Consider the following 26783-nt stretch of genomic DNA (forward strand, 5'->3'; position numbering starts at 1 on the left):
TGACTGGTGATTTAACAGTTCAATCTGCTCTTACTTGCTCAGCATGAGCTACTGTAATGAAACTACTTGTAATGTTGTTCCATTAACACTTTGTCTAAACTGAAAATAATTTGCTTGAAGACCTCCTCTTGCCCTGGAAATTCAAGATGAAAAGAACATTTAAAGGCCTGGCTTTTCTCTAAACTGTCCTGCCAACACATCCCCCATGGGGAAATATTTGTGATGCAGCAATTTTATAATTGAAAGAAGAAAATCTGAAGATGTGAACTAGGACTGCAGAGAATAATTTTAATGCCAAATGCTAACTATAATAAGAGCTGTAAGAGGAACAGGCAGAAGGTAGGAGGAAGGAATAGGCTAGGCCTCTATGTACCCATGAATATCAGAAGCAATTTTATTTGCCTTTTGGTCAGTGGGTGGTAAATAAACCCCCAGCTGGAACACCCAAATAGAAAGATGAGGCATTTCCCATTTCAGTAATATGAAGTGCTGGTGTGTTGGCTCAGGAGTCAACTGGACAAACTGATCAAAGAAAATTGATAATAGAGTCTTAATAACTTAAGGAAGACTGTACATCCTTTCTAAAGTTACTGAGTTGCAAACTGTACAAAGCCACTTTATTCCAATGCAGTATCTCTAGATACATATCCTGTTCTTGCTTTTGTTCCTCAGCAGCCACTTATGGCTGATCCCAGCCCAAGGGCTGTGCAGACACCTCTGCTCTGGCAACTAACAGCCATTCCCTTACTCCTGCTGTGGCCAAGGGGAGAACTGTTCCCCTTCCTACGTTTTCCTTAAAAGACAATTTTCTTTGGCTCATTAGCATTTTCTTTCATCTTGCTATTGCTTTCTAATTGTGAAATTGCAGTAAATCGCTCTAGCTATTTTTCATTCATTTGTCCTTCCCTGGGTGACTAAATTGCTTTATAATCCTTAACATGCAAAAAGTTGGCTCCTTCCCTGAGCATTGTGATCCTCTGTTACCCTCCATGGCACCTTCCCTGCTCAGACAGGATGTATACAAACCAGATTAGCCCTATCTCTGCCCCATGTGGAACCCACCAAGAACTGTACTGAATTTCCTCTCAGCTCCAGTTCTATGAAAGCAAATCATCCCATTACAAATATCTTGAATGACTCAAGTTACTGATCTGTGTCCTAGAAAGCCTTATTACAGTAAATAACACAAGTATGTATTCTAGGATAAGGTTGTTGCAGGGAACAAAAGAAACTGAAGTCAGCTACTCTTATCCTCTGTTAGTGTCTAGAGAGGTTGATTTTAGTGTATGAAGACCTCCAAAAAAAAAAAAAATCAAGTGAGAAAGAACTTCCCTTTCTCCTTGTCCCCTATGTATTTAAAAAAATACCCAAACTTGCCACGCAAGTTAGCTAATTTTACCTACTTAACCCCTCATATTTTTATTCACTTAAGTTCAAAACTTTTTTCTAAATTGTATGAAACAGTAGCTAACATGCTTCAGTTTTAGTGAGGAAGGGAAAACTACTGCCAAAACCTCACTGCTGAGAGCAGAACTGCAAATAGTAATGGTGTAGTATGACAGAGCAGGAACTCCCATGCCTGTAGCAGAGATTCTCCTCACACTGAAAAGTATCACAGTTGGTGAATGAACAAAAACATTCTAGCACACCAGAGGTGAACAGAGCTGACAGTTGCTACAGCAAACACACTTCTGGACAACAATAGAGATGTATTCCAGCTCCAGGGAACAGTAAAAAGCAGACATGATCTAATATAAAACCTTCACGTAACAGCTGGAGATGCTTAAAACTGAAGAACGGCTTCAGCAGATTTTATTCTAATTTAGCTTTATAGGAGCTTTTTTCTCCAGGTTCTGATCTGTACAGCTTTATTCCATGCTGTAAAGTTACCATAATGTTTTTAACAGAAATGCAAGGAATATAAAATGATTATTTCCAAGGCTCAAGGTTTTAATAGCAGAAAGAAGTAATACTGCAGAGTTTTTATTTATATTAACAGGTTTCTACAATTTATACTAAAAAAAGCTAGAAGCCATTAGGTAGATCCTTCTTTTTAAATTAAGCCAACAGTTTGAAAAGGCAATACAAAATGAATTAATAGCTAGAAATCTAATGATATCATTACATTAGAAATCACATTCTTCCTACAACAAATATATATTCCTGAATGAAGTCACACAATCATAGAATTCCAGATTTAACTGTAGGCCAGACTGTGTTCCTATCCCTAAGCTATTAAGAAAGTTCACAAGGTGCAAAATGAGTTTATATGAAAATAACATCTTTCATTTACAATGGTAATATATTCATACTTAGTCCAAAGTATCTGGAGTCTTAATAATCACTTTCATTCCATTTTTAGTCTGCTTTGATTTGTCAATGTTTCTATTTTAAAAAGCTTTCCATTTAGAGTTTTTGAAGTGTATTTTTGTATTTAGTTAATATACATACACATATATATAAAACACATATTAAAAATAGCTTAATTATTTGACTAAGTAAAATGCGGAATTGGTCTTCATATCACTATTCTGACCCCTTTCTAGAAAAGCAACCATCTGTATTTATAATCCATATGGACTTCTCTCCTAAAGTACTAAAAATACTCAATCCTCCTAAAATAGTCAAAGTAGCTAAGAGTCTTCCTGTGAATAAAAATTAAATGGTTTGTCATCACAGAGTTCACTGCAAGAAAGCATTTGCAAGTGTAAATGCATCTGCACAGCAAGATAACTATTTTGCTTGGGAATCCTTGAAATGAAAAAAACAACCTAGAAGATGTATTGCAGCATTTATTTGCCTAAAACTAATACCAAGAAGACTTGATAACATTCACAAACAGTACCAGACCATTCACACTAACATGAACTCTCAAGCTAAAATATTAAGTAGACACTTGTTTTAAATGGGTAACACTATTGTCATTTCCCAAAAAGATAACATTAAGTACCATTATAGCTATTAAATGGTTTTGTCCTCAATAGACACAGGTCTAGTACACCTGATCAAGAAAGCAATTTACAAAAAAAAATTTCTGCCCAGTTACTAATACGCCTTTTTATCAGACATACTAGATATTTGGAAATAAAAAGAATCAAATAGATTATAATATGGAAATGCATTTAAAAAGCTGCAGGAGAAGATGATGTAACAGCACTGCAATTTGTTAATACAAGAAAGAGTTTTCTCATGTTAAGGGCCCAGTGACTAAACATATGTGAAAGAGCTGTTGACAAGCCAACAACTCACCTTACATGTGCCTAGAAAGTTCTGGGGAGCAGAACCACTGATAATGTTGCATTAAATACTAATTAATAATTTGGTACTAGTGTCTCTATTATAGAAACATTGGTGTGTCAGAAGAAACACATTATGAAGTTTTTATCTCTTGGAGCTGCTGTTGGACCTGGAAGACAACAGACAGAAATGTAATTAATTGATACAGTAACCATATGCAGGGGACACACCCACCCACCCCCAAAAAATAAGCCTTTTATCTGAAAGACCACATACCATCTTAATGTCTGGCCTTCTGGTTTTTTTGTCATTCAGACACCGATCAGCAATTGAATACATTTTATGAATTGAAGGTACATCCCAGTCACTCATCTTTTCATCAACATAATCCTCAATAGTTGCTTCCTCATCCTCAATTTCGTCTTTTATACTTAACTACAAGAGATTTTGAACCAACAAGCAGATAACATTCTAAGTATCTGAACAGCATGTGAGAGTATAAATGAGCTATTATTTTTTATTAGTTATTTTTATTCTATATAATTTTAATTACCACAACACCATAAAGAAAATTTCTTTAAGCCGTATCATACAGATTTAACTGCCTCCCATTTCAAGGCTCAGTTTTCTAGTCTTGTTTCTTTTGTAGGAGAAGAGGCTCAATCAATAAAATATCTTAAAAACCCACAAATATGCAATCTTAAGTTGGTATAATTTTTTTAATCACTTTTATAAAGTCTCATTCTGTAAACCAAACTTCTGTCTCCAGTCTCAGTGACTGTGGTATCCACTGGAAACTTCTATTCAAAAATCAAATTTTAAATCTAACTGGTTTAATCCAAAAGGCCTCAGTTCCAACACACCTGAAATGGGTTATCTGTAATCACACATACTGTTTGAGGAAGCACAAATGAATAAGTAAGAGGCAATGAGTAGAGGCAGATCATCTCCCTCTATGGGTCAGTCTGAAATTGCTGACCAACATTCAACTGCCTCAAAATTTTCCTTTCAAGCTAAGGATGCCATATGGTCTGACATTGACCATTCTCTTTATGGTCCCAAAAATACATTACAAAGATAAACTGTACCAGTCACATTCCTTATTAGATCCTATATCTGAAAAAGCCCACTTTAAAAAACCTGAGTTCTCCAAGGTGTTTACAAGTTCAACACAACAATTATTCTGCAATCCCAGAAGATATAGCTTAAAAGGACAAGAAAAATCTACTAATACTACCCTGGTATTCCTAAATATTTGGAAGAAAGTGATTTATACTGTTCCAAACAGTATGGAACAAAATCAATCCAGACCTCAATGTTATTTCATACTTAATAAATAAATTAGTCTTTATGTAAAAAGTATTCTAGGAAAATCTTGGATTAACTAGTTCAGAACTTAGTTTTAAGCTATGTGAAAAGCTAAGTTATGAAAAGTCTTGTAAGGTTTTTAATTCAAGAGAGTGAACTCTGAGACATTAGTTTCCTAATCAGTCGACTGAATTAACTGAATAGTAAAGAAAATTCAACCCACCTCTTACTGTGCAAGAAAAGCCCTTACATTTCAAACTTCACTAAGGTTAAAAGCATATGGTACTTGCAAATTGTCACTACAGTTGAAGATGGAAACTGATACAGAACAATAAACAAACAAGAGATGAACAATTCAGCATGTTTCAGGGAATGAGGAATTATCAGGGTATCTGGGAGTATGTTAACAGAGTACAATGGTATTGTAATAAGAAGCAGTACCGAAACAAAGAGTTCCAGTATCAGATTAGGAGATGATGACCTTAAGGGATGAACAAATCTACCAGCCAAGCGATAAAAGTTTCAGCCTCACCTCTAAGACAAACATTGATAAAAAAAGCTGTTTTCACAACTACATATTTTGATGGCTAATTTGATTGTCTCAGAACCTGTTAACTGACTAGGATTTCATATAAAGTAATCCTGGAACAGTTGGAGGGAAGGAGAAAGCATAAAGAACATACCAGCAACTGTGGCTCCCGGTTTTCATCTACTGGAGGAAGACCCGTTATTATTTCTAGTAACACCTAGGAGAAAGAAGAAAAATCAGAACAGAAAATGAAGCACGGAGTAACACTTAATATTATTTGAAAAAAGGAGCATGACCTCCAGCCTGTCAACAAATACTCTCAGGATCTGTGTTTGTCCAAAGATTTCCTATACAATTCATTGGTTCTGTTCCTGCCTTTATTTTCATTAACTGTTACTAGCAGCATGGCTTACAAATTTCAACACAAGTTATTCTCACCCTACATTGTGTTCCTTCACAGCAAGATTGAAGAATTTCCAAACTATTCAAACATAGTGTTAGGCCTACCTTCCCATTAAACTAAATGCTATGAAGTGAGTCAATAGTGAGTAGGGTCTTGGATCTGTTCAGAATGGATTAATTTTTGTTCCAAATACTAAGCTCATGTCTTTTTTGTACTAAGCTCTAAGGCAAATCCAACATGGGCATTGTATTTTTGGTGCTGAATATAATAAAACACATTTTTGGATTATTTTCTTCTTTTTCAGCCTGAGTTACACTTTTGTGCAATACCATGCAAGCAAAAACAATGTTCCACACCACTTCAAACCACATTTAGCTAGAACTTGGAATATTATTTTAATCTGGTCCTTCACATAGCAAATCAACATATTCAAATGATTTTAACACAGTCAAAGTTTAGAAACACTATCTTAAGAAAATATCTACTGGGAGAAAGAAAAATTATAGACCAGAGTAATAATTTTATTTTATATACTCTATTTTGTATGCTTTTATCATTTACAAAAGAAGTAATATATTGCCCACATTCTACTTACTACTCCGAAACTGAAGATATCAGATTTTGGTGTTATCTCTCCTCGCAGAGCTTCAGGTGCCATATAGGCTGCTGTTCCAACAATTCTTTCAGTCATGATTGTCTGTGTGAATGTTACAGATGCTCTTGCAAGGCCAAAGTCAGAAATTTTAGGCACGCATGTGTCAGTTAATAAGATATTTGCACTGGCGAAGGCGGGCAAGGAGGGGAAAAAACAAAAAAGAAAAAAGAATTTTCCAAACAGGTTTTATGACAGATTAGTAATTCTTTAGGAACCAAATGTAAACTACTATTTTGACTATCTTGAAAGCTAAGATATTTACATAAAAATCTAATGGTATTTCATAAAACAAGTTACGTAAATTTAGTTTTGTTGGCAATTGCTCAATTTCCAAATTCCTTCCTCTAAATAAATGAAGAGCTGACTGCAAGATCCATCCATGTTTTCTCTTGTATGTGCATGCACGCATGCCAAAAGGAAAAAAAAAAGGCAAAACAACAGAACACAAGGAAAAAGTCTAGACACTCCCCCTACCCCCAAACCTTAGAAATACAAAACTCTTATAACAGACCAATTATGTTACATTTATGGTTTGGCTTTAAGAGGGACAATAGAGAATGCTTAGCTCAACTTCTACTGGATCACAGTTTAAGTCTTATAGTCTAAATCTCTTCTCAGAACTAACAAGAGCAGTTTTTTTTATATCTATTATCTAATACTATGTCAACCATGATAAATTCATGTGCCAAATGAATAATAATACTCTTATTCTTGTCTTGAAAGAAAACCAGAAAACTTATTACTGCTAGAATATTGTATGTGCCGTGTTTTCACTTGACCTCCAGCTTTTACATTCCTTAAAAAATAAAGCAACCCTGACAAACGAGGCTCATCTCAAAGTCCTTAACGCTTTCATAAAATACAGAGTGGGATGAATTACAGCAGAAATCTACTGGGTTTTAAACTTTTACCACTAAGAACCATTTTAAAATAACTTGATTTAATATTTATGAAATCCTTTTTTTCTTATCCCTTTAATGGAACTGTAAGAAAGCCACATGGCCTAATACAACATGTAACACTTACTAGAAAGTTATATTTCTAACTTCCCCTTCTTCACCAAACCTGAACAAAATCAATACAGCTGTAAGTTACAATGGATCACTTGATATTAGAACTGCTGTAAGTAATGCTAGATATATGAGCACTACAGAAGGCCAAACACTTGTCAAGGCATCATCCACCAACTGGTCTCCTGTTTAAAGCTCAACTTCTTAAAAAAAAATAAAAATAAAAAAAGAGAACAAGATCACAACTTCAGAAATGTATAAATGTCAGCTTCTTACCAACTTGAGTTAAGTCCAAAGAGTGGTCATTTTTTTGGGGTACACCAAAAAGAGCACAACAAATGCAAGTTTTATTGCAACTTTCAAGATTTGAAACAGAACTGAACTACTTCCTAGGCATAACCAATTCAAAAAACGATGAACAGCTGTGAGAACACACATTAAACCATGTCCCCGCTAGCCTAGAGAAGTTGTTCTAGTGCCTGTGTGTTTATGAAAGGTCTCTACATGTCACAGCAAAATGAAGACTGAAGTTAATTTTCTTAGATGTCTCTTCATTTAAGTGTTATCTGGGAGTGGCAGCACTGCTAATAGTACCAATCAAATCTATTGAACTATTCACACAACAAATCGCAAAATGTTATCCAAACAAAAACAACCCCAAACCCCAATTTTCTAGAATGATCAACTCACAGCAGTTAGAAGGGCAGAGGCAGTGTAAGGTAAGAAGTGCATCCCTTCCAGTCATTACACTTCTCCAGAGGCTTAAGCAGGGAAGAAAGAAGAAAAACTGTCAAAGCAGCAAGCACATACATGAGGCAGATGAAGCAAAAGCTTGCTCCCCAAAAACTGAAAGGTTACAAAAATGAAGTTGCCTGTATTTAGCAGAGTTGCCAGAAGCCAGAAAGCTACTGAAACATTCATCCATAACACTTAATTGGTCAGTTGCTCCCTTCTTTACCCTCAGAAGGAGTAAGGCATTAGGGGCTTTACTTCAAAGATCTGGGCTGCTTTTTAAAAAATCCAATACAGTAAACTGTAGCAGGAAATGGGAAGCAAACAACAAAAACACCAGAAAAAGCCAACCAAAGTCTACAACAAAACCCTCACTTAGTCTGAGTTATGATATCCATGGGAAAAAAAAACTCTGGTACAACAAACAATGAACATTCATTATCATAGAAGAATCTTGAATTTCATGAACCTGACTGAAGTAATTTTACTGTATATTTTATGCATATATATACATACATATACATCATACACATATATATAAGATATATATTTTAATATATATACTTTACATACACATATGTATAAAAAAATAGAAGTAAATCAAAGGAGACACTCCAAAAAAGTGCTCTAGGAAAAAAAAAGTGTGTTTTTATCTGAAAAATTCCATATTTAAAGATTAATTGTTGTTCAACAGTAGCTTCATTAGAAGCAGCTATTAAAGAACAACTTTGTGTGTTCTCATGGCACTCAACTATACAAAAGTAACAGATTATGATGCAAATTACAATTTACAGATTACATTTATAACACAAATTACAATTACAATGCAAAATCTCACAGCTGGAAAGCTGTCCAGCGGCTGAGGGAGCTGGAAGAAAAGGAGGCTCAAGGGAGACCTTATTGCTCCCTACAATTGTCTGACAGGAGGCTGGAGCAAAGTGGGGGTTAGTCTCCTCTCCCAAGTAGAAAGCAATAGGACAAGAGGAAATGGTCTCAATTTGTGCCACAGGAGGTTTAAATTAGGTGTTAGGAAAAATTTCTTCACAAAGCGAAGCAGTGAAAGAAGCTGCCCAGGAAAGTGGTGGAGTCAGCAGCCCTGGAGATATTTGAAAGACATGTGGATGTGGGCACCTGGGGACATGGTTTAGCAGTGGTCAGGGCAGTGCTGGTTAATGGTTGGACTTGATGCTAAAGGTCTTCTCCACCCTAAGCAATTCTATGGTTCTAACCCCATAATTATCTTCAGAAGTCTGTACTGGTCATGTCCTTGTGACACAGACAAGACTGTGGTGATGGATGTCTCTTGCAGAAGATTGTGCCCTTGACTGAAGTAATGCTTTCTGTAGTTTGTTCTCTATAAAATTACTTTAACAGGGGAAAGATGAAAAAGAAAAAAGAAAGATGAAAAGGTGAAAATGCAGCCAGCAATAGTCTGCAGCTTTTACCTTTTAATATCTCTGTGAATATGATTATTTTCATGCAAAAAGTTGATGCCATTTGCTGTACCTTGAACAATTTTACACCTCATATTCCAAGGAATTGGTGGAGTTTCATCCTTGATTAAGAAGAAAAGGCAAGTAAAAATCTGAAAAATATATATACGTTCACATAAACCAAAACAAGCATACAAAAACCCCACAACCCAAAAGTGACTTCTTGCTATGTTTTATTGTTTTCAAGTAGATAATTAAAAACACTACCAGCATACATTTCTTAATTGACTTAGGCAGAAATGCATGCTTTTGTCACATTACATTTTTTCCCTGCATTTTGCCCTAGATTAAGTTGCCAGTTGCAAAAAATGTTCTTGGTAATGTTTGACTCTGACCCTCCAAGGCCAGCTGCTATCCGTTATCTCTGCAACTCCCACTTTGTACTAGCACTGATATCAGAGCCTTCAAGCCAAAGCAAGTAATTCAAAGCAATCCACAGCTTTTATTAACAAGAAGTCAATCTTCCAGTGTTTTTGGATTTCTTGAGAGCTTAGCTTTATTCATACTACTAACTAAACCTTAGAAATAAGTACACCTATATTTCAAAACCAGCTCTTAATCTTGTTAGTGGCCAAAGGAAGTGGATTACAGTATCTCACCATTCTACCACTTCCCTTGGCTGCTCAACATCCAGACGTAACATGATACAAGCAAGAGTCTGTGCATCAAACACATCCAGTGAACTCACAAAATGAAGTCATCAGCCAGAACATATGTTCAAGTAAGTACATTACTCACATCTCTGATCTGGTTAGATAAAGATTCTTTCTAATTTATAGATTCTGATTTAGATTTCTTGATTTATATCATAAATTTGTCTCTTCCTTCTAAAGGACTCAGTGATTTCTCCTTTTGCTTTCAATTATCCCCAATCTTTTAAGCTCACTTGATGATAACGGCCAGTTACATGGATGAACATTTTCATACACACCCTTGTTAAGCACTGCTCATTTCTACAGATAAACTTGCACTATCCTTAGTTAAAACGTCTCCCTTCTGCACTGATTCAGTTAAAAAAACCAAAATAATTGCACATGTAGCAGCATATGCAAGCAAATTAATCAATCCAAACTGAGACAGCAGTCCTAACTGAGCTAGCCCTTTGCCCAAGTACTGCTACTCATTCTCATCATAGCACCACTTCCTTCCCACTGGACCAGAAGGAAATTCCTATGAAGGAAATGTTTCTAGGTGAAAATTAAATCTTTCACCAAGTATTATTTCACCAGCCTGATCAGTTCCCTTTTCCAGATCTTTCCCAGCTAATAGATGCTTGAACCAATACAATCAGAGAATCAGTGCAGAAAAAAAAGCAAGCCCAATATTTTAAGTCTGAGGACAAGGGTGGTTGAAGTAGCACCAATTTAAAATGTTCACCAGATTACAATCTCAGAAACTGCAATTGCTTTGTATTAAGCAGATTTTTTGAACTCCTTCAACAAATTAAAACAAACACTAATCTACTACCTTGTTTGGCTTACTATTGGACTGTGTGTCCTTGATACACAGAGTTGTCTCAACAAACCAAAGCAACTTATTATTTACTTAAGGCAAAGGCTAGAAGATTAAATGAGAAGCATTCACACAAAATAATATTTTTTAAAAATGGAATTCACGTTTACTTAGGGCACTTCAGAAAGAGACAAGCAGACTAGGAGCATTGTATTATAACCGCTATCACACTGACAATGAACAAAGGTCAATTTCACAGCACAGAATCTCAGGAACCAGCAGAGAACATACCAACATCAGAACTGGGAACAAGACTGCAGCACCCTCTGCACAGCCTCACACAGGCATAGTCAGTCCAAGCCTCTGTGATGCTTCAAGTACCAGTACATGACATTGTATTGTCAACCTGATTTGACTTTAATCCATCTAAAATGTTTGTGTAAAATCTTATTGAAAGAATACTTGTTATTAGAACACAAGAAGAAAGTAGTAAAACATCATTTGGCCATCACATTTGAGTTCCATTTGAAAGACATTCCACAGATTCCTATACTTTAGCAAAGTAAGGCAACTGGAAGCTAGAAAAGATTTCACTTACCAGACAAGCAAGTCTGTCAAGCAACGAACCGTTGGGCATGTATTCATACACCAGGCATGGCTGAGCACCATCACTTGAGAAACCAAGTAATTCTACTAAATTTTCATGCCGACACCTATAGCAAAAGAAAAATACCTGTCCACATTTGCTCTGAAAGACTCTCAACATCTGAGGAAAAACATAAGGCAGAGGGAACTTGATTCCCAATGACTTGTTTCACCTCTACTGCACAAAGCCAGGTTTGTGTAGTGATGCTTTAAAACAAACAAAATGTGATTGTGCTGTATAAGAAACATTTTCAGTTAACATGCAAACTGTTATGTTAGAAAGACAAAAATTGTATAATGATGTACTCACTTTGCCATTATGTTTATTTCTTGTTCAAACTGCTGTTTCAAATCCTCAACACTAACATCAACCATCTATAGAAAGAAGTATTTGACATTAACATCACTGGTTCATAATAAAATGCACAGTTGTTCATTAAAAAAAACAAAGAATTGTAAGCCTCTCTTAGTTAACTTTTCACAATACACGTTCTACTCAGTTCTAAAATAAAATATCAGAACATGACTTTAAATCTCTTGGAACACTATAACTAGATAAATGGATCTAGTTTCAGCAGTCAGCAACTTACTCCATTCACTACAGTTACCTTCTAATAGCACTTAATTACAAAATTCAATATCAACACAAAACAGTGGTATGAAGACTAAAATTCTGTGACAATACCTATTTAGCTTGTGAATCTCAGCCATCCTAATCTGAAATGGAAACTTCCTTAGGACCCCTTCTCTTCTGGCACTTCTTAAGGGCGAGGGGAAAACAACTAAGGAAGCACTCTGCTCTTCCCAACAACGTGTTTAGCCCCTCAAAGGAGAGCTATGGAGAAGGGAAGAATTAGCTCCTGCGACTGTGCTGACTCACAACATTGAGGGGACTAAGGATAAATTTCTTAATCCAACTAATGTGTAACATAATAACAACACTTTTTGAAATGTAACATTCAACACTTTTCACAATAAACAAGGTAAACAAGTCGATACTATAACGTACACAGTCATTAAAATGAAAAATTCCCAGGACAACTCACAGCAATGAGTTTCTTGACAGCCACGTTTTTGCCACTGATGTAGCCTTTGAACACAATGCCAAAGCCACCTTCTCCCAGTTTATTACCTCCAGCTGATTCTGGTCGGGCATCAAAATTATTTGTAATGCTTTCCAAGTCATGAAACAAAAAATTCTGAAAATCTGAAAGACATTGACATTTAGCACAAAACTATGTTTTCACTTAAGGAACAAGGTTTTCTGTTTCAGTTCTCTTAAAACAAAAACCTATTACCACACAAAACCTAATACAGTGGAGCCCTACTTCCAGCTCTGTGATGAAGATACCAGAAACACAAAAGGAAGGCAGCTAAACATATATAATTATATATGCATAATTTTCTTCACAACTAGCACTGTAGCACACATCTGATTGTATACTGGATTCATACCTGTGATACAGGTAGTAGAAATTAGATGTATAGCAGATCACAGAGCCAGACTACCTTATATTTAAAAAAATATGCCAAGGTTACATCATGTTTCTGGCAGCAACCCAAAAGTAGACCTTTAGGAAGGAATAGATCAACCACACACTTTCCTAAAATGCCTTCTTCAGTCATCTTTTCTCCAGCATTCTCAGTCATTTCTGACATATAAAATCTAGTTTTAAAGCACGAGATGCTGAACAGTCTATAAAATAAGTATTGGAAAAGGGCAACAGGATTATGTGTGGCAAAAAAGAAATTGCAGTTTAACTAACAGTTAAGTTTTCCATCAAATTAGGCGACTTATTGGCAAGATGCTCTTTCCCACAGATGCACCATGATAGAAATAGTGTCATCACTCTCATGTACCGCTATGATTTATTTCACATGGGCTGAAGAACCGATCAGCAAAAAAAAAAATAGCACTAAATTCTACCAAAGTAAACATCTACCTGTGTTACTGGACTGTGAGCTGCTGTTTTCTTCACTTAAGTAGGAAGAATCTGAATGCTGCCTCTCAGTACTCTGAGCTAAAACAAGCTTTACAGATGCCACTTCTATTTCCTGTACAGGTAGCTGTTTCTCATGTATAGGCAAGGTTTCCTGTGAAGAAAGAGGTAATGTAACTTCTTCTGGCATCCTTACAGCTTCTGAAAAGGGAATTTAGAAAAAGTGTTAACTACATTAAGAGCCAGAGAAAAAACAAATAATATTAATGCCAGTATTTTTGAAAATGAGTAGACATGTAAGTATCACCAGGTTATAGTCTGCTACCATGTGTAAACTCCAGCACTCTCATTGAAACTTGAAACTCTTATTTAAAGTGTTACTACAAGTGATAGAAAGTGGAAAATATATTCACATTGGGTTATTTTAACCTAAGCCTTTCTGATTTTTAAGTCAGTGTGAAGCTCTTTAGCATCTTAGAAAACTGAGAACACAGTACAAGAATAACAGTTACCTGGAAGTAAAAGGCTTGCTGGCGCTAGGAACTGATTCCTAATCAGCAGATCCACAAGATCAGCAACCGTGCAGTTTGTGGTTCCCCAGTCATAAAGCAATTCACATGTGGGGCTCTTTCCCATTTGTACAAATGCCTCAAATCTCCTTAAAAGATAAGTTAAAACCAATATTAAAAAAAAGGAATAAAGTTACATCAAGAAGCATGAAGGGAAAGAGATTAAAGACAAATTACAAAAAAAAAAAAGTCCATATTGAAAAAAAAAATTTGAACACACTGCAAATATCACAAATCTTCTGAAAACACAGCCAAAAAAACCTAAACACATTTAAAACTGGGGGAACACCATGCAAAATATGGGAAAAACTATGGGAAATACACATATACATGGCTTCAGCTATTTGTCTAGGATCCATAACATATTGGCACCTTGGACTAACAGAGAAGAGAATGTCAGCCAGAGACAGAGTAAGTCAGACCCAGATCAAATGACAGAAATAATTGCTTTGCATCAATTTAGCATTCATACTCCGTTTTGAATATTTTGTGATTAAGAAGTAAGCATTAAGAAGTAATTAGATCCAGTATTCTGACTTAGTTAATACAACCATTGAAAGAAAAACAAAGATTTAGTCCTACTATTACTAGAAAAGCCTGAAAACCCAAGATGATATATACAACATCAAAAAACCTGTCTTTGAAACAGCTTCAACAAGGATCCAACAAGCCCTTCAAGCAATGAGGTGCTCATAAAATATTGCAAGCATTATTTCTCACATAAGCTTGTTAGCTTTATGCCTCGGGCTCCCCACATTTGTTAGGCATTTTCTTGGAAAGAGTGAATTAGGAGTTACACTCCAGAAGTCTCTTGGGCACAGTAACACCAATGTCTAATAATCTTTAGGGTACAGAAAGTTATGCAGCCGCTGCTATATTGCTAAAAATACCCATGTCTGTTGCTCTAATTAATCCTAATTTCTTTAGTCAATTTTCTGAGGCTTGCTTAAAAACTGAGTTGCAGAACAATTAGGAGTAATTACCCTGCGGCCCCTAAGGAAACGGGACTGTAAAACCCAAGTGCCCACCGGCATACAAAGTGCAGCAAATTACAGTAACGGGGTGGAAAACAGGATTAACAAGGTATTTGTGTTGAACGGGTAATGCACGAGTTAACGTTACGGACGTATATGTAAGACCTTATATGCACTTGGCTATATCTGCTTTCACCGGACGGGTTGGTTATATCCACGGCAAGTTTCTTCCACCCTTCCTGCGGGTCGATGAACTCTGCCAGCCGCCTCAAGAGCCCGTAGCTCAGGCAGCGGACGTACGTGGAATTCGTCACGGGCTCGCCCATCCTCCGCTCCTGGTGGGACACAGGGGTTACCCGTGCGGTTGGCCGGGAAGCGGCCGCCCAGCGGGGCGCCACAGCCTACCCCGACCTCACGGCTCCGACAGCCGCCCCCCGGCCCGGCCACCCCCGGCGGCGCAGCTCCCGCCCACCATTCCCGGCTGCGAGCGCCCCCTGCACCCCGCAGCGGGGGCCTCCCGGAGTCCCCTCACGCCTCACCGTCGCTTCCGGGCCACGGCGCCCGCGAATCCCCAGCCCATGCGCCCCGCCTCCCACCGGGCGTTACCGCAGCTCCGCTTCCCCGCCCCAATTTTAAACCTTCCCCTTTAAGGGGGTGGGGCCCAGCCCCCGGTGCCTCTGACGTCACCGGAGCGGTGAGGACACAGCGGAAGCGCTCTCCCACCTGGCCTTCCCATAGGCGGCCGAAAGGGACCCCGCCTCCGGCGCGCCCCATGTCTGGCCGCGAGGGGGGGGGTCGTTGGGCTCTTTGCCTCGTCTTTCCCCCCGGCCCTGGGGAACTTGGTAACGTCCGTGGGCCCTTTTGATGGGAGGAGGCCGTGGCGCCCCCTGGCGGCGGCTTCCGGGGGGCGTGGGGCTCCCTGCTCTCTGTGTCTGTCCCTGCCTCGCTCCCTCCCTGCGTCCCTGCATCCATCCGTCCATCCATCCCTGCCTGCCTGCCTCCCGTCCCGCCTTTCAGCAGCCTGTTTTGTAGCAGCTGATTCTATTCCGCCCCTCTCCCTTTTTCCTTTGCGCCCGCTGCAGGTGCGGCGGGCCTGGCCGGGAGCAGGGCAGGCCGCAGCCATGCTGCCCTCCTTTACTTACGTGACGGAGCACACCGGCTTCCGCGGCACCATCAAAAACTCTCCGAGGGACTTCCTAGTGACAGAGCTCGAGGTGCCCGAACTCTTCCTCAGGGACACCCGGCCTGAATTGCTCCAGAAGAGCAGCGAAGCGCCGCCGGCACAGGGCAGCCCGTGCCCGCGGGAGCCCAAAAAGCGGAGGGCGGAGTCCCCCGGCCCGGGTGCCCCCGAGTGCCCCCAGGATGCTGCGCCCGGACCCCCGGGGCGCGGCCCAAGCCCGGCGGCAGGCGCATCCCCCAGCAGAAGTGAGCGTGAGGGAGACCCCGAGCTGCAGTCCGGTCTCGGGGAGGCCCCTGTGCTGGAGTCCTTACTCGGCAAGCCCGTGAGCGAACTGCTTAGCAAATTTGCTTGTGATCTGAAGGATACGTGGGGCTTGGAAAAAAACACTGATGCTGGCACTAGGGAGTTCTCGCTAGGACCCAGGTTGGACAAGAAAATTCGAGCGGATTTACACGGTGCTGTTAGGCAGAAATTCCCGTTTCTAGTCACTGTTACAAAAGACAAAGAAATTATTGTAAAAGAAAATCCTGATTACAGAGAACTTTGTCAGTTAGTGACTGAAAAGGAAACAAGTGATTTCTTTAAATTTTTAGATGCAAAAATAGAAAATTCTACATTTTCCTTTGAGCCTGATGGAAACAAAGAGCACAGAAAAATAGTTCACCACTTTATCAACAGAAAGTTTGGAAAGCTTTTAGAAACAAAATCTTTTACTGTGACAGATGCCAATGATCAGCCAAATATGTCAATAATGGTACGGTTTCGAGAAAAAAATTGGTCCAGAAAAAGGTCTGCTGGTGGTTTTCAGGAGAAGCAAGATGTTTATACAGGTAAATACCTAATTTTTAGTGAAAATGGCAGGTATTATGGTGTTCTGTAGAAAGACTGAAACTGAGGATCATTCTTATATGACACATAGGCCTGGTCAACCCATTGTTTATGTTGAAATAAATCATTACCAGTGCAATGCTGTTACATCCCTGGAGAATGAAATGGAGGAATCAAGTTACTGCAGCAATTTGACATAAACTGCTCACTGGTAGTGGTTATGGTTCTTTTGATTGTAGCCACTAACTAACTCTGGCTTTCCCAGGGTGATAGCTTTCCCTTGAAAGTAATTGTGGGAGTTTAGGAGGTGTATGTAGATATTGAACAAGTTAGTAAGGTTAAATTTAACTCATGATCTCATTCTTTAAAGCAGTTTCTGATACAGAGAATGTTTCTTGAAATACATCCATGAATGTCTGTTGCATTTTACAAGGTAATATTTTTAAGGGCATCACGGTTTTTTGGTTGGTCTGAGTTTTGTGTAATGTTTTTATTTTTTTCCTTCTGTGCTGTAAAAGTCCCATTTGCTTTAGTTTTCAGTTTCTTTACAGTTTACAAGCTATTACAGTTTGAGGGAAAGAAGAACCTGCCCATCTGTCATGGCAGAGCACTGAAACAAAGGCGAGTTCCTAATAATTCTGAGATGATTGTTTCAGCTTTCACCCTTCAGAAAGAAAACCTAGAAACACTAGAAGCAATCAGCTTGTTGGCAGCTGAACTTGATGTTCTTCCTTCAGACTTCAGTTACACTGGCATCAAAGATAAGAAGGCTATCACTTTGCAGCCTATGGTTGTGAAGAAGGTGACTCCTGAGAGGTATTTGGAATCTGGGTACAAGCAGTTCAGCACCTAGGTTTTGGTATTAATAAGTATCAAAACGGTATGATCTCTTGAAATGTTCTTGATGTGTTTTCCCCTTGGCTGTATAGAGCACAGTGGAAATTGCTTTAATCTTTTGTGGCTTTAGGAAATAACCAACTTACCACTCAAGTCAATGGTAAAACTCCACTGGAAACTGGAGGCCAGTTGTCCAAGAGATAATTAGCAAAACTTCACGTTAGTGTTTAAATGATGAAGAAAAATAGGTAAATGCATCCACACAGCAGGATAAATAAATATTTTTTATAAATAAAGAGTTTATGAAGTTACTGAAATACTGCTTAGAATTCAAGCTCTTATGCTGAAATTTTCCTTTGATTTGAATGGCTGTTACTTACACATAAGAACAAGAGATTGAGTGGATATTTTAAAGGATAAATATTTGAACTGTCAGCTGTGTTTCCAATTACTAGCATGTGTGAGCACACACAAAGAATCAGCACGTTGAATTGTTTATGTTAAAGATGACTGAGAAAGAGCAATTGTGTTTTGGAGTCTGCTACAGCACATTACCTTTTCTTTGCCTTTCTCTTTAATGAAAAACAGGTTTTGAGGAGTGAAGAGTAAGAAAATGACTAGTTTTTCATGTTAAAAAATTAAAAATTCAGTGCAGTTACTCTGAGAAAGTTTGATCAATTGCTTTATTCCAGCATCTGTCAATATAATAAAAATGCCAATGATGCAAATATTTATAAAGTATTTCTGGATTATAACTAAATTTTAAGACTTCTATCTCTGCATTTGATTTGGTTTTCTCATAATAATTGTTTTACAACCCATTTTTTTTTTTAAGTATTTTTGGTATCAGTGCAAAGGTGAAAAAGACATTCATTACGAGTTGTATAGCTTTAGTAGAGGATGGTTTATAATTTTTCCTAATTATTTATTCAGCTTGAAGGAAATTGGAAACAAAATGGAAAAAAGGGGTATGAAAATATACAACATCCGTCCAGCATGCCAGCACCTCAGACTTGGTCAGCTGAAGGGCAATCACTTTGACATAGTTGTGAGAGATCTCCAACACCACAGTCATGACTCTTCTGCAGATCTGAAGGAGAGAATATCTGAAGCAATGGAAAGTGTTGAGGTAAGAAAGGCTCATGGTTGCTGATAATGAGTTATTTGCTGTTATAAAAAATACTTCTAAGGAAAATGCCTGAAATAGCACAATAATGGCAATATTTTCCATGTTTGGTGCTTTTTGCATTTTCTGTCCTTCCTGCATTTTTTAGGGAGTCAGGAATAAAATTACCTTCCAAGAAGGGACTACAAGTGAATTTATTCTGTGTTACAGACTGGAGACCCCAGCGTGGGGCAGCAAAAGACAAGGGGAATTCAGTAACAAATGAATATGGACATAAGAGGGATTGCTGCACCCAAAGTGATGGGTCTCACTGTGGCAGATGAAGGGGGAAACAATGTACTTACACACCCATATAATGCGTATGTGATATGTGTATATACACACATATGCTCAGTGCATATGACAGCTGGTTGCCTTTTTTGGTTATGTGAGGAACATGCATGGTTGTCTTGAATGAAAAACTTTAATGGTATGAACATATGTGGAATGTCCATCTCCAAGAAGGATTCCCCTGAAATGCAGTGGATTTTGGCTCTGTTTTCTGTAGTCCCTGAAGGAAACTCTGATCATCAGACATTCGTAAACCATTAAGAAAAATAAAAGAAAATAATGGAAGGGAAAACCAGTAGATGTTTTTTACAGTATTTATTTTCTTGTCCTATCTTTCAAAATAATGACTATAATATAAATTGCTTTAAGAAGATTAATCCAGGAATAAAATCTTGAATGAAAGCTATCCAGTGTGAAAAAGCAAAATACATTACATATACTTTGGAAATTAATTTTATTATTGAGGAAAGCATTCAGCTGGTACTATAATGCTTTCTTCACTCCATCTTATTTGTTTTATTTTGCTGTTTGGAAAATAAACACAAATTCCTATGATTGTGTGTCTTGCTTTATTAGATTTACGTTGCTGGTCAGAAGATGAATGACAAAACAGGATATGTATTAATCCAAAATATGCATTTTTCATCTTCTGTGATAGCAAAATTGTGTATGGGACCTATAGGTGTCCCAAGCAAGATTATAAAATTTGAACTTAATAACCATTTGCAAAACAAGTATATGATTTTGTTTGTCTGCTCCATGTATACTTACTGTTTTGTGGAAAAAGGTGTTCTCCTTAGATCCCATGACTGTGATTTTACTTCTCACATGTGACCTTGAACTCATCAGATTTAAAATCCCAATTCAAAGAAGTGTTCGCCTTTGACCTTTATATTGCAATAACAACAGAAATTATCTCATGTGAAAAAGATTAGTGTTTTCAAGAAAAAATGTCCAGTTCATTAGCTGTGCTGCATTTGCTTGAGTAGAGATTCCATAATCTGACACATTTAAAAAGCTTAATTATTTGACTTGACCTATAATTGTAATTATGATAATTAACTATATAGAAATAATTTTGTTTCATTTACCTGGGATCTTTCTAATGATGTGAAGACAATGGTAGAACTTGATAGTCTTTTTAGACATCTTTTTAGTGCCAGAATTTTGCAGTGATGTATCAGTATTTCTTTTGTTTCATATAACTTCTGATTCTGGTTTTATGCATTTTGGATGTAAATATAGATGTGTATTGTGTGTTGTATGCCCTGTCTTATTAATCGTGTGCAGTACTTTCATGCATGTAACATGTTTATTCTTTCTCATTCTAGATAAAAGGTTTTGTGAATTACTATGGACCTCAGCGATTTGGGCAAGGACAAATTGTTCAGACAGATCAAATAGGACTGGCTTTACTGAATGAAAAAATGGTATTTCCATTTTCTAATTTGAGTACTTATTGTCAAAAGAATTTCATATTACTGTTGCAATATCTAGAACTGGAGTTGACCTTCTGAGTGAATAATTTCATTTGTGAGATAAATTCATCTGTGTGCTGGAGCAATTGCTAGATCATTTTTGATAACATAAGCATGAAGATATTCATACGGAAACTAAAACCTTTTTTTAAACAGCAAGTGAAGCTTTAAATAGTTCTGGAGTGATAGTTCTGTCTGTGATTGGAATGTGATTGGGATTGTCATCATGCCAGTTGGCAGGAAAGTGGTTGCATTCCATACAGGGTTTGAACACTGAAAAGAGGCAGTCTTCATACAGTGTTTATTCATGGTCCTGATTGCCTCTGAACTGTAGCTTCTTTATCCTGCTGGGGGTCTATTTATTCTTAAGAATGTCGCATAAGCTCATAAGAAAGGATTTGCTTTTTCAATACTGCGGTAATTTATCTGCTGTATAGAAGAGATTGCTGCTTTCCATTATTCCTTGACTACTTTCCCAAGCTCTCAGTTCTGAGCTTATTAAGTAATAATTAATAAGATAAATGTACTTTTCAGTGTATGTGATACAGTGTTTGGCACAGGTAAAACACTAATCAGACACTACAAAGTCAAAAAGATAGAAGAAAAGGATACTCAAGTAATCTTGTTTTGATTCTGAGAAAAATCAGGAAAACTTATCTTTCAAATACAAGATCCAAGATTAGAGGGCAGCCCATGAAAGTTGCTGTTGATGTATCTGACATCAGATAGCAGTTGGACCAGATGCCAGTCCCTGAGGAGTAATGATTTAAATCCTTAGTCTTGACTTAGTTACTTTAATTTAAAATAGGTAGGAACTACTATTCATATTAAAAATGTGCCAGTATGTGCTTGCACAGTCCAACACAGAGGAGGACAAGAGCCAGGTGTCACAGGTTAGTAGAAGTGCTAGCAAACTGAGCAGCTCTTCATATATTGCAAGTAGCAGAGATTACTGTAGTGTTTTCCTTGTCACAGTGTCATCTAACCTAATACAGATTAGTATTAATAAACAAAATAAAAAATAGTTGTGCCTTTGTATAACACAGTGGAAAGTCAGTCTAAATTTTGTATGAAGCATGCAGGATGGAAGGAAGGAGCCTTCCTGTTCAGGATAGAATGATGACAATTTCAGGTGGAGAAGTTTGAGCTGGATGACTAAGAAAGTGATTGGTTTCTCACAGAGCTTTGAAAACTTTCACATTTTCTGGGTGACTAAAACCTCTTTTTAATCTGAGAAGGGACACAATACATTGTTCTGTGATTCAAGGGATCTTCTGTGAAGGGGCAAATTTGATTTTGACTCTAAAGAACTGTTTTAATTTTGAGAGATTGCAGAGTATGTTAAGGCAGAATCAGATGCATGATAACCTGTTTAGCTGAGAAATAGTTGTATTTAACTGAAAACAAAATAAATTGTTCTTTTAAGGTGGAAGCTGTGAAGTTATTTTTCACACCCGAAGATACTGATGATCCTGTAAACAATGCAAAAAGATACTTTCTTCAAACTGGTATGTCCACTTAAATTGTCCATATATTTATGTAGAATCAATATTGTGAGGTAATAAGGTGTTGCTGCACAGGGAGATACTTTTTATTTTCCTCTGCTTTATGCCACTTATACTTGATTCTATGAAACTCAATAGAGTTGCACATTTAAAAATTGTATGAGGATGAGTCCCTAAATGTGCAAAATAGCGGAAAATGAATGTACTACAGGTGTGAGAAAACAGAGAAGCAAACACTGTGTATCATAATACAAGAGACTAAGATTTATCTGAGGAGTTTTGGCCTACTTCAATTTGTCTGCTTTTGGATAATGAACTTCTCCCTAGTGAGGGAGTATTCAGGAATGCAGCACTCAACACATACTCAGAACTTAACACATCTACTTTCTTTCTTTCTTGAACTAAAATCAGCAAAATAGGTCAAAGGCAGTAGTCTGCCAAGTAGAGTGCTCTGTTTGCCATATTTATTGCTTTTATCATTCAGCTGAGCTTTCTCACCAATTTGAAGTTGCTCTCGACTTCAAATGTATTTTTCTTTTCAAATATTCCACATCTATTAGTCTGCTTATCACTTTAGATTGACATACCAATTATGATATATAGTTTTAAAAGACAAAAGTATGTTTGGTTTCACAAAAAAATATAAGATGAATGATTCTGTTCTGTACATGGCTGTATGATGCATGGAAAAACATTAATGTGAACCCTGAAAGCAGCTGCTTGCCTTTTCTGAAAGCAGACATAGAAGACTGTGTAAAAGGCTTCATCAGGTAATCACTTGTAATATGAAAAGAAAAAACCCATAAAATTTTAAACATACAGCATTTATATAATGTAGTAAAAATCTGATTAAATGCATTTTCATCTTGGTTAAGGGTCAGACTTCCCTGAGGCCAGTGTAATTTTTGCCTTTAAAATAAAGACACGGTTCTTACCTGCTGTGAAATACATATTCTAAAATGATGAGAAGTAGAGATTTAATATTCTTTTATAGCTTGGTTTTTACTTTCAGTTACCTGGTTCAAAAAAACCCCCTTGGAGTATAAAGGAAGTTTCTAAAATTGTTCAAGCTAGGCCAAACAACTGAATGATAGCTAGTTTAATTTATAGTGCATGAAACAGAAAAAAATCATGGGTCTGTGTTGATAGGCACACAAGATGAAATTTGTCTAACGTGACACATTGAAGGAAAGGAGATAATCAAAGCATGGAGACATGATTGACAGCTTTTTTCTCTATTTGATTATTTTATCTTTTTAAATGTCAGGTAATACTTGAATAATCAGGGATTACTGACATGGTTATTTTTGTTTATATCAGAAGATGCAAAGGGCACGCTTGTGATGCTGCCAGAATTTAAAGTAAGAGAGAAGATGTTGCTACGAGCTTTAAATCGCTACGGTGTAAATCAGGAAGGTTGTACCAAAGGATGGCTCAACATTCCTCACTCGTTGCGCATATTCTATGTCCATGCTTATTGCAGTAAAATTTGGAATGAAGCGGCATCATATAGGCTGAAGACTTACGGCTCAAAAGTGGTTGAGGGTGATCTTGTCTTCTTGGAAGAAAATGATGAAAGTATTTCCCTGAATGACAAGGTGAGTCTTCTTGTAAAGTAGTTCTTGTAAAAAGAAAAACAGCAACAACAAAAAAACCCCAAACAACTTAATGCACTTGAATCCATAAGCAGACATACTCTAATGCCTTTATTTTGGTTCATTCATTAAAATATTGAATATTTGTGACAAAGTTAAAATACATGATTGTATGATTTTTTTTTTTTTTTAATTTTTTTTTTGTTTCTTTTTGTTTCACCATAAATAGACATACAAGCCTTAATCTGTTTTGGCTGTTCATTTTGTTCAAGTGAGAGGAAGGAACAGAAGGTTGGAAATGATACATGTGAAAATTTAGTCTCCATGGTATATAATGTTCTTCTTAGGATCTGACTGGGTAAGACTTTCAGAGTAGACTCTTGAGTGTACCCATATTACTGGTCAGTGCAGATCTGAGTCTTGCTGTCCACATCAGGCTTTCCTAAATACAATGCTGACTGTGAGTTCAATGTGAAAGATGGCCTCGGGCTGAGCTGATAATCCCCATTGCAGCTACAGAGGCAAAACATGTTTAGCACAATTTCACTGGTGCTGGGTCTAAACTGGTAGCAGCTGTTCAAAAAATGCAGCAGCCTTCTTGGTAAGGTAGTAAAGGGCAAGGGGGTGCTTCTGCTTGCCCATAGCTCAGCCTGGGAGCTATGCATGAAGCCATAGGTCAGCCAGTGAGTAGAATCTGGCAGTGAAGTGTCTGGTCCCAGATTCTGACATGCTGAAGTTCATTCTGAAGTGCTCTCTTCTTTTAGGGTTAGCATACCTTATTGTGAAGACAGTTGCCAAGTAGCAAGTGGTAGGACAAGAAGAAATAGCCTCAAGTTGTGCCAGAAAAATTTAGATTGTGTATTAGAAAATATTCTTCACCAAAAGGGTTATCAAGCACTGGAACAGGCTTCACAGAGAAGTGGTTGAGGCACCATCCCTGGAGGTATGTGATAAGGGTTTAGTGGTGGACTTGGCAGTGTTTGCAGCTGGATATCTTTATGTCTATCTTTCTCCTGATCAGATCAATCATAAACTGTGCAGTATTTTACTGGAGAATAAATAGGTGTGTGCAGAGGCAGAATGTAATTAATTTATTTTGGATGAACCTCTTACAAATTTAGGGCAAGAGCATTTGAAAGGTTACCTCCAGTCCCTATGGAGTAGCTTGTGTTTCAACTGAGATTTTTCTTTACCAATATTTTTTAGAGTGAATGTTAATGAAATAATTAGATAAAATAAAATTAAAAGCAGTTGTATTAAATTCAGTATTGAGTTACTGAGTTTTATGTAGATATATTCCTTCTTAATATAAAACATTTTTCTTTGTATTTTTACATTTGCTGATGAAGCACAAGATGGCATTGACTTTGTTAACTTCAGATTCAAAGAATAGTAGTGGTAATGCCATCACCACTGATTAATTTAAAGTAAGCATATCTTAAGATTTTTTTCATACATGAGTTTATTGCCCCTGCAGTAGTCAAATAACCTTAATATTCTTTGCAAGTTAGTGAGTACAGTGCATAATTCCTAAAGGAAAACATATGTTTTTACTTTTTAAAAGGTTGGTGTTTTTTTCTTCTTGAATGTCTTGTCAGGTTCATGTAGTCACTGCTTCAGAAGAATCAGCTAACAAATACTCTATATACCAAGTAAGTCTGTATGAAAAATGCTGAGTTGTTGATCTTTTTATTTGATTAAAATGTTTTGTTTTAAATAATGTGATTAATTTAACTGGTGCAGTCTCCATCCCTGCCAGAATGCTCATCAAAGAAGGTACATGTAAGCTAATTTCCACTCTCATAACAAATTTACTTTGTAGTGGAAATGAGTACAGTGTCATTTGAAGTATGGCAATATTTATCCTGAAGCAGAATAATTCGGGAAAGATTTCAGTCTACTGGGAAAAACTTTCAAAAGCAGTTGACATTCTAATTTTTGAAGGTTTTAGAGTGTAGTTGTGAAGTCTTGCATGGCAACTGACTATATGGCAACTGAATGTCTTTACTGCTGTGTACTGCTTTGTTTTACGAATCCTGGTACATTGATTATTTTTTTCTGCTTTAATTACATTCAATATACCTGCAATGCACAGCTTCATTTCACAAGAGAATCTGCTGGTTCACTATTTCAGGCCCCAAAACAAAAGGTTCAAATACATTTTAAATGATCACATTTATTTAAAGGGGAATGGGTGAGCATTACCTCAAATATATTTGTTTTTTTCTTTGAAGGTGGTTCTTCCAATGGTGGGACATAGTATCAAGTACCCCAGTAATAAAGTTGGACAATGGTACCATGAAAGGCTTTCTAAGGATGAGCTGGAGTTGTGCAAATTCAGAGTGTCTCCATTACAGCTGAATATACCTGGATGCTACAGACTCATTTTGAAAAATGTTCAGAATCTCTCATATTTTTTGGAAAGTAGTGAAAAAGAGATCAAAACTGAGGACAACCATCTGAATGATTTAAAGCTCTCTCTTCATATATCATTTGACCTTGATCCTTCATGTTATGCAACAGTCTGTCTGAGAGAAATAATGAAATGTGATTTTTAAGATTGCACTTAATGAAAGATTGCAGGAATATTGTACAAAGTTGGTATTTTACATGTAATGCCAAGAACATAAGGGAGAATAACAGGTTTAAGTCATGAACAGGTAAAATTTGTAGATTTTGATTCATACAGATAAGGAAAAAAAATATTGCCAAAATACTTTGGAATATTTCAAAATCATTCCAAACTCTAAATGGATTGAATTAATTGGAGTAAAACTCTTACACCAGGCTGGTCTAATAGAACTTAAAGAAACCATGGGCAGCCGGCATGAATTTCCTGTTTGTGTAGAAATCTGGCTTACAAAAAGCCCTGGAAAAGTATGTGCAGCAAAAAAATGTATCTTGTAATTCATAGTAATTTTATAAATATTTTGTAATAAATGCTATTCAAGCAATAA

The 26783-nt window shown here is 37.1% G+C and overlaps 2 protein-coding genes across 9 annotated transcripts; one reads left to right on the forward strand and one right to left on the reverse strand.

Annotated features, from left to right (window-relative positions):
* Nucleotides 1-2779: 2779 nt before the first annotated feature.
* IRAK4 (interleukin 1 receptor associated kinase 4) lies at nucleotides 2780-16210 on the reverse strand. 4 transcript variants are annotated; one of them, XM_088055131.1, is made up of 12 exons: nucleotides 16090-16210; nucleotides 15113-15282; nucleotides 13917-14062; nucleotides 13408-13605; nucleotides 12511-12671; nucleotides 11775-11839; nucleotides 11418-11532; nucleotides 9320-9459; nucleotides 6073-6256; nucleotides 5229-5291; nucleotides 3514-3672; nucleotides 2780-3406 (listed from the first exon to the last, which is right to left on the reverse strand). In XM_088055131.1, the coding sequence occupies exons 2-12, from the start codon at nucleotides 15271-15273 to the stop codon at nucleotides 3371-3373; spliced, it is 1428 nt and encodes a 475-aa protein (XP_087911257.1). In that variant the 5' UTR covers nucleotides 15274-15282; nucleotides 16090-16210; the 3' UTR covers nucleotides 2780-3370. The 4 variants fall into 4 exon arrangements, with proteins under 4 accessions (XP_087911257.1, XP_014104331.2, XP_087911256.1 ...); XM_014248856.2 differs by lacking the exon at nucleotides 16090-16210 and adding an exon at nucleotides 15487-15542; XM_088055130.1 differs by lacking the exon at nucleotides 16090-16210 and adding an exon at nucleotides 15420-15465.
* PUS7L (pseudouridine synthase 7 like) lies at nucleotides 15739-26783 on the forward strand. 5 transcript variants are annotated; one of them, XM_088055125.1, is made up of 8 exons: nucleotides 15739-16957; nucleotides 17489-17771; nucleotides 18726-18921; nucleotides 20580-20678; nucleotides 22153-22234; nucleotides 23552-23829; nucleotides 25425-25478; nucleotides 26061-26783. In XM_088055125.1, the coding sequence occupies exons 1-8, from the start codon at nucleotides 16069-16071 to the stop codon at nucleotides 26382-26384; spliced, it is 2205 nt and encodes a 734-aa protein (XP_087911251.1). In that variant the 5' UTR covers nucleotides 15739-16068; the 3' UTR covers nucleotides 26385-26783. The 5 variants fall into 5 exon arrangements, with proteins under 5 accessions (XP_087911251.1, XP_087911254.1, XP_087911252.1 ...); XM_088055128.1 differs by having other exon boundaries at nucleotides 17489-17576; XM_088055126.1 differs by having other exon boundaries at nucleotides 17507-17771.

Source organism: Pseudopodoces humilis, chromosome 5, assembly GCF_049639895.1.
Source record: "Pseudopodoces humilis isolate 2021_Gansu_Grassland_sample_001 chromosome 5, ASM4963989v1, whole genome shotgun sequence".
Taxonomy (NCBI): domain Eukaryota; kingdom Metazoa; phylum Chordata; class Aves; order Passeriformes; family Paridae; genus Pseudopodoces; species Pseudopodoces humilis.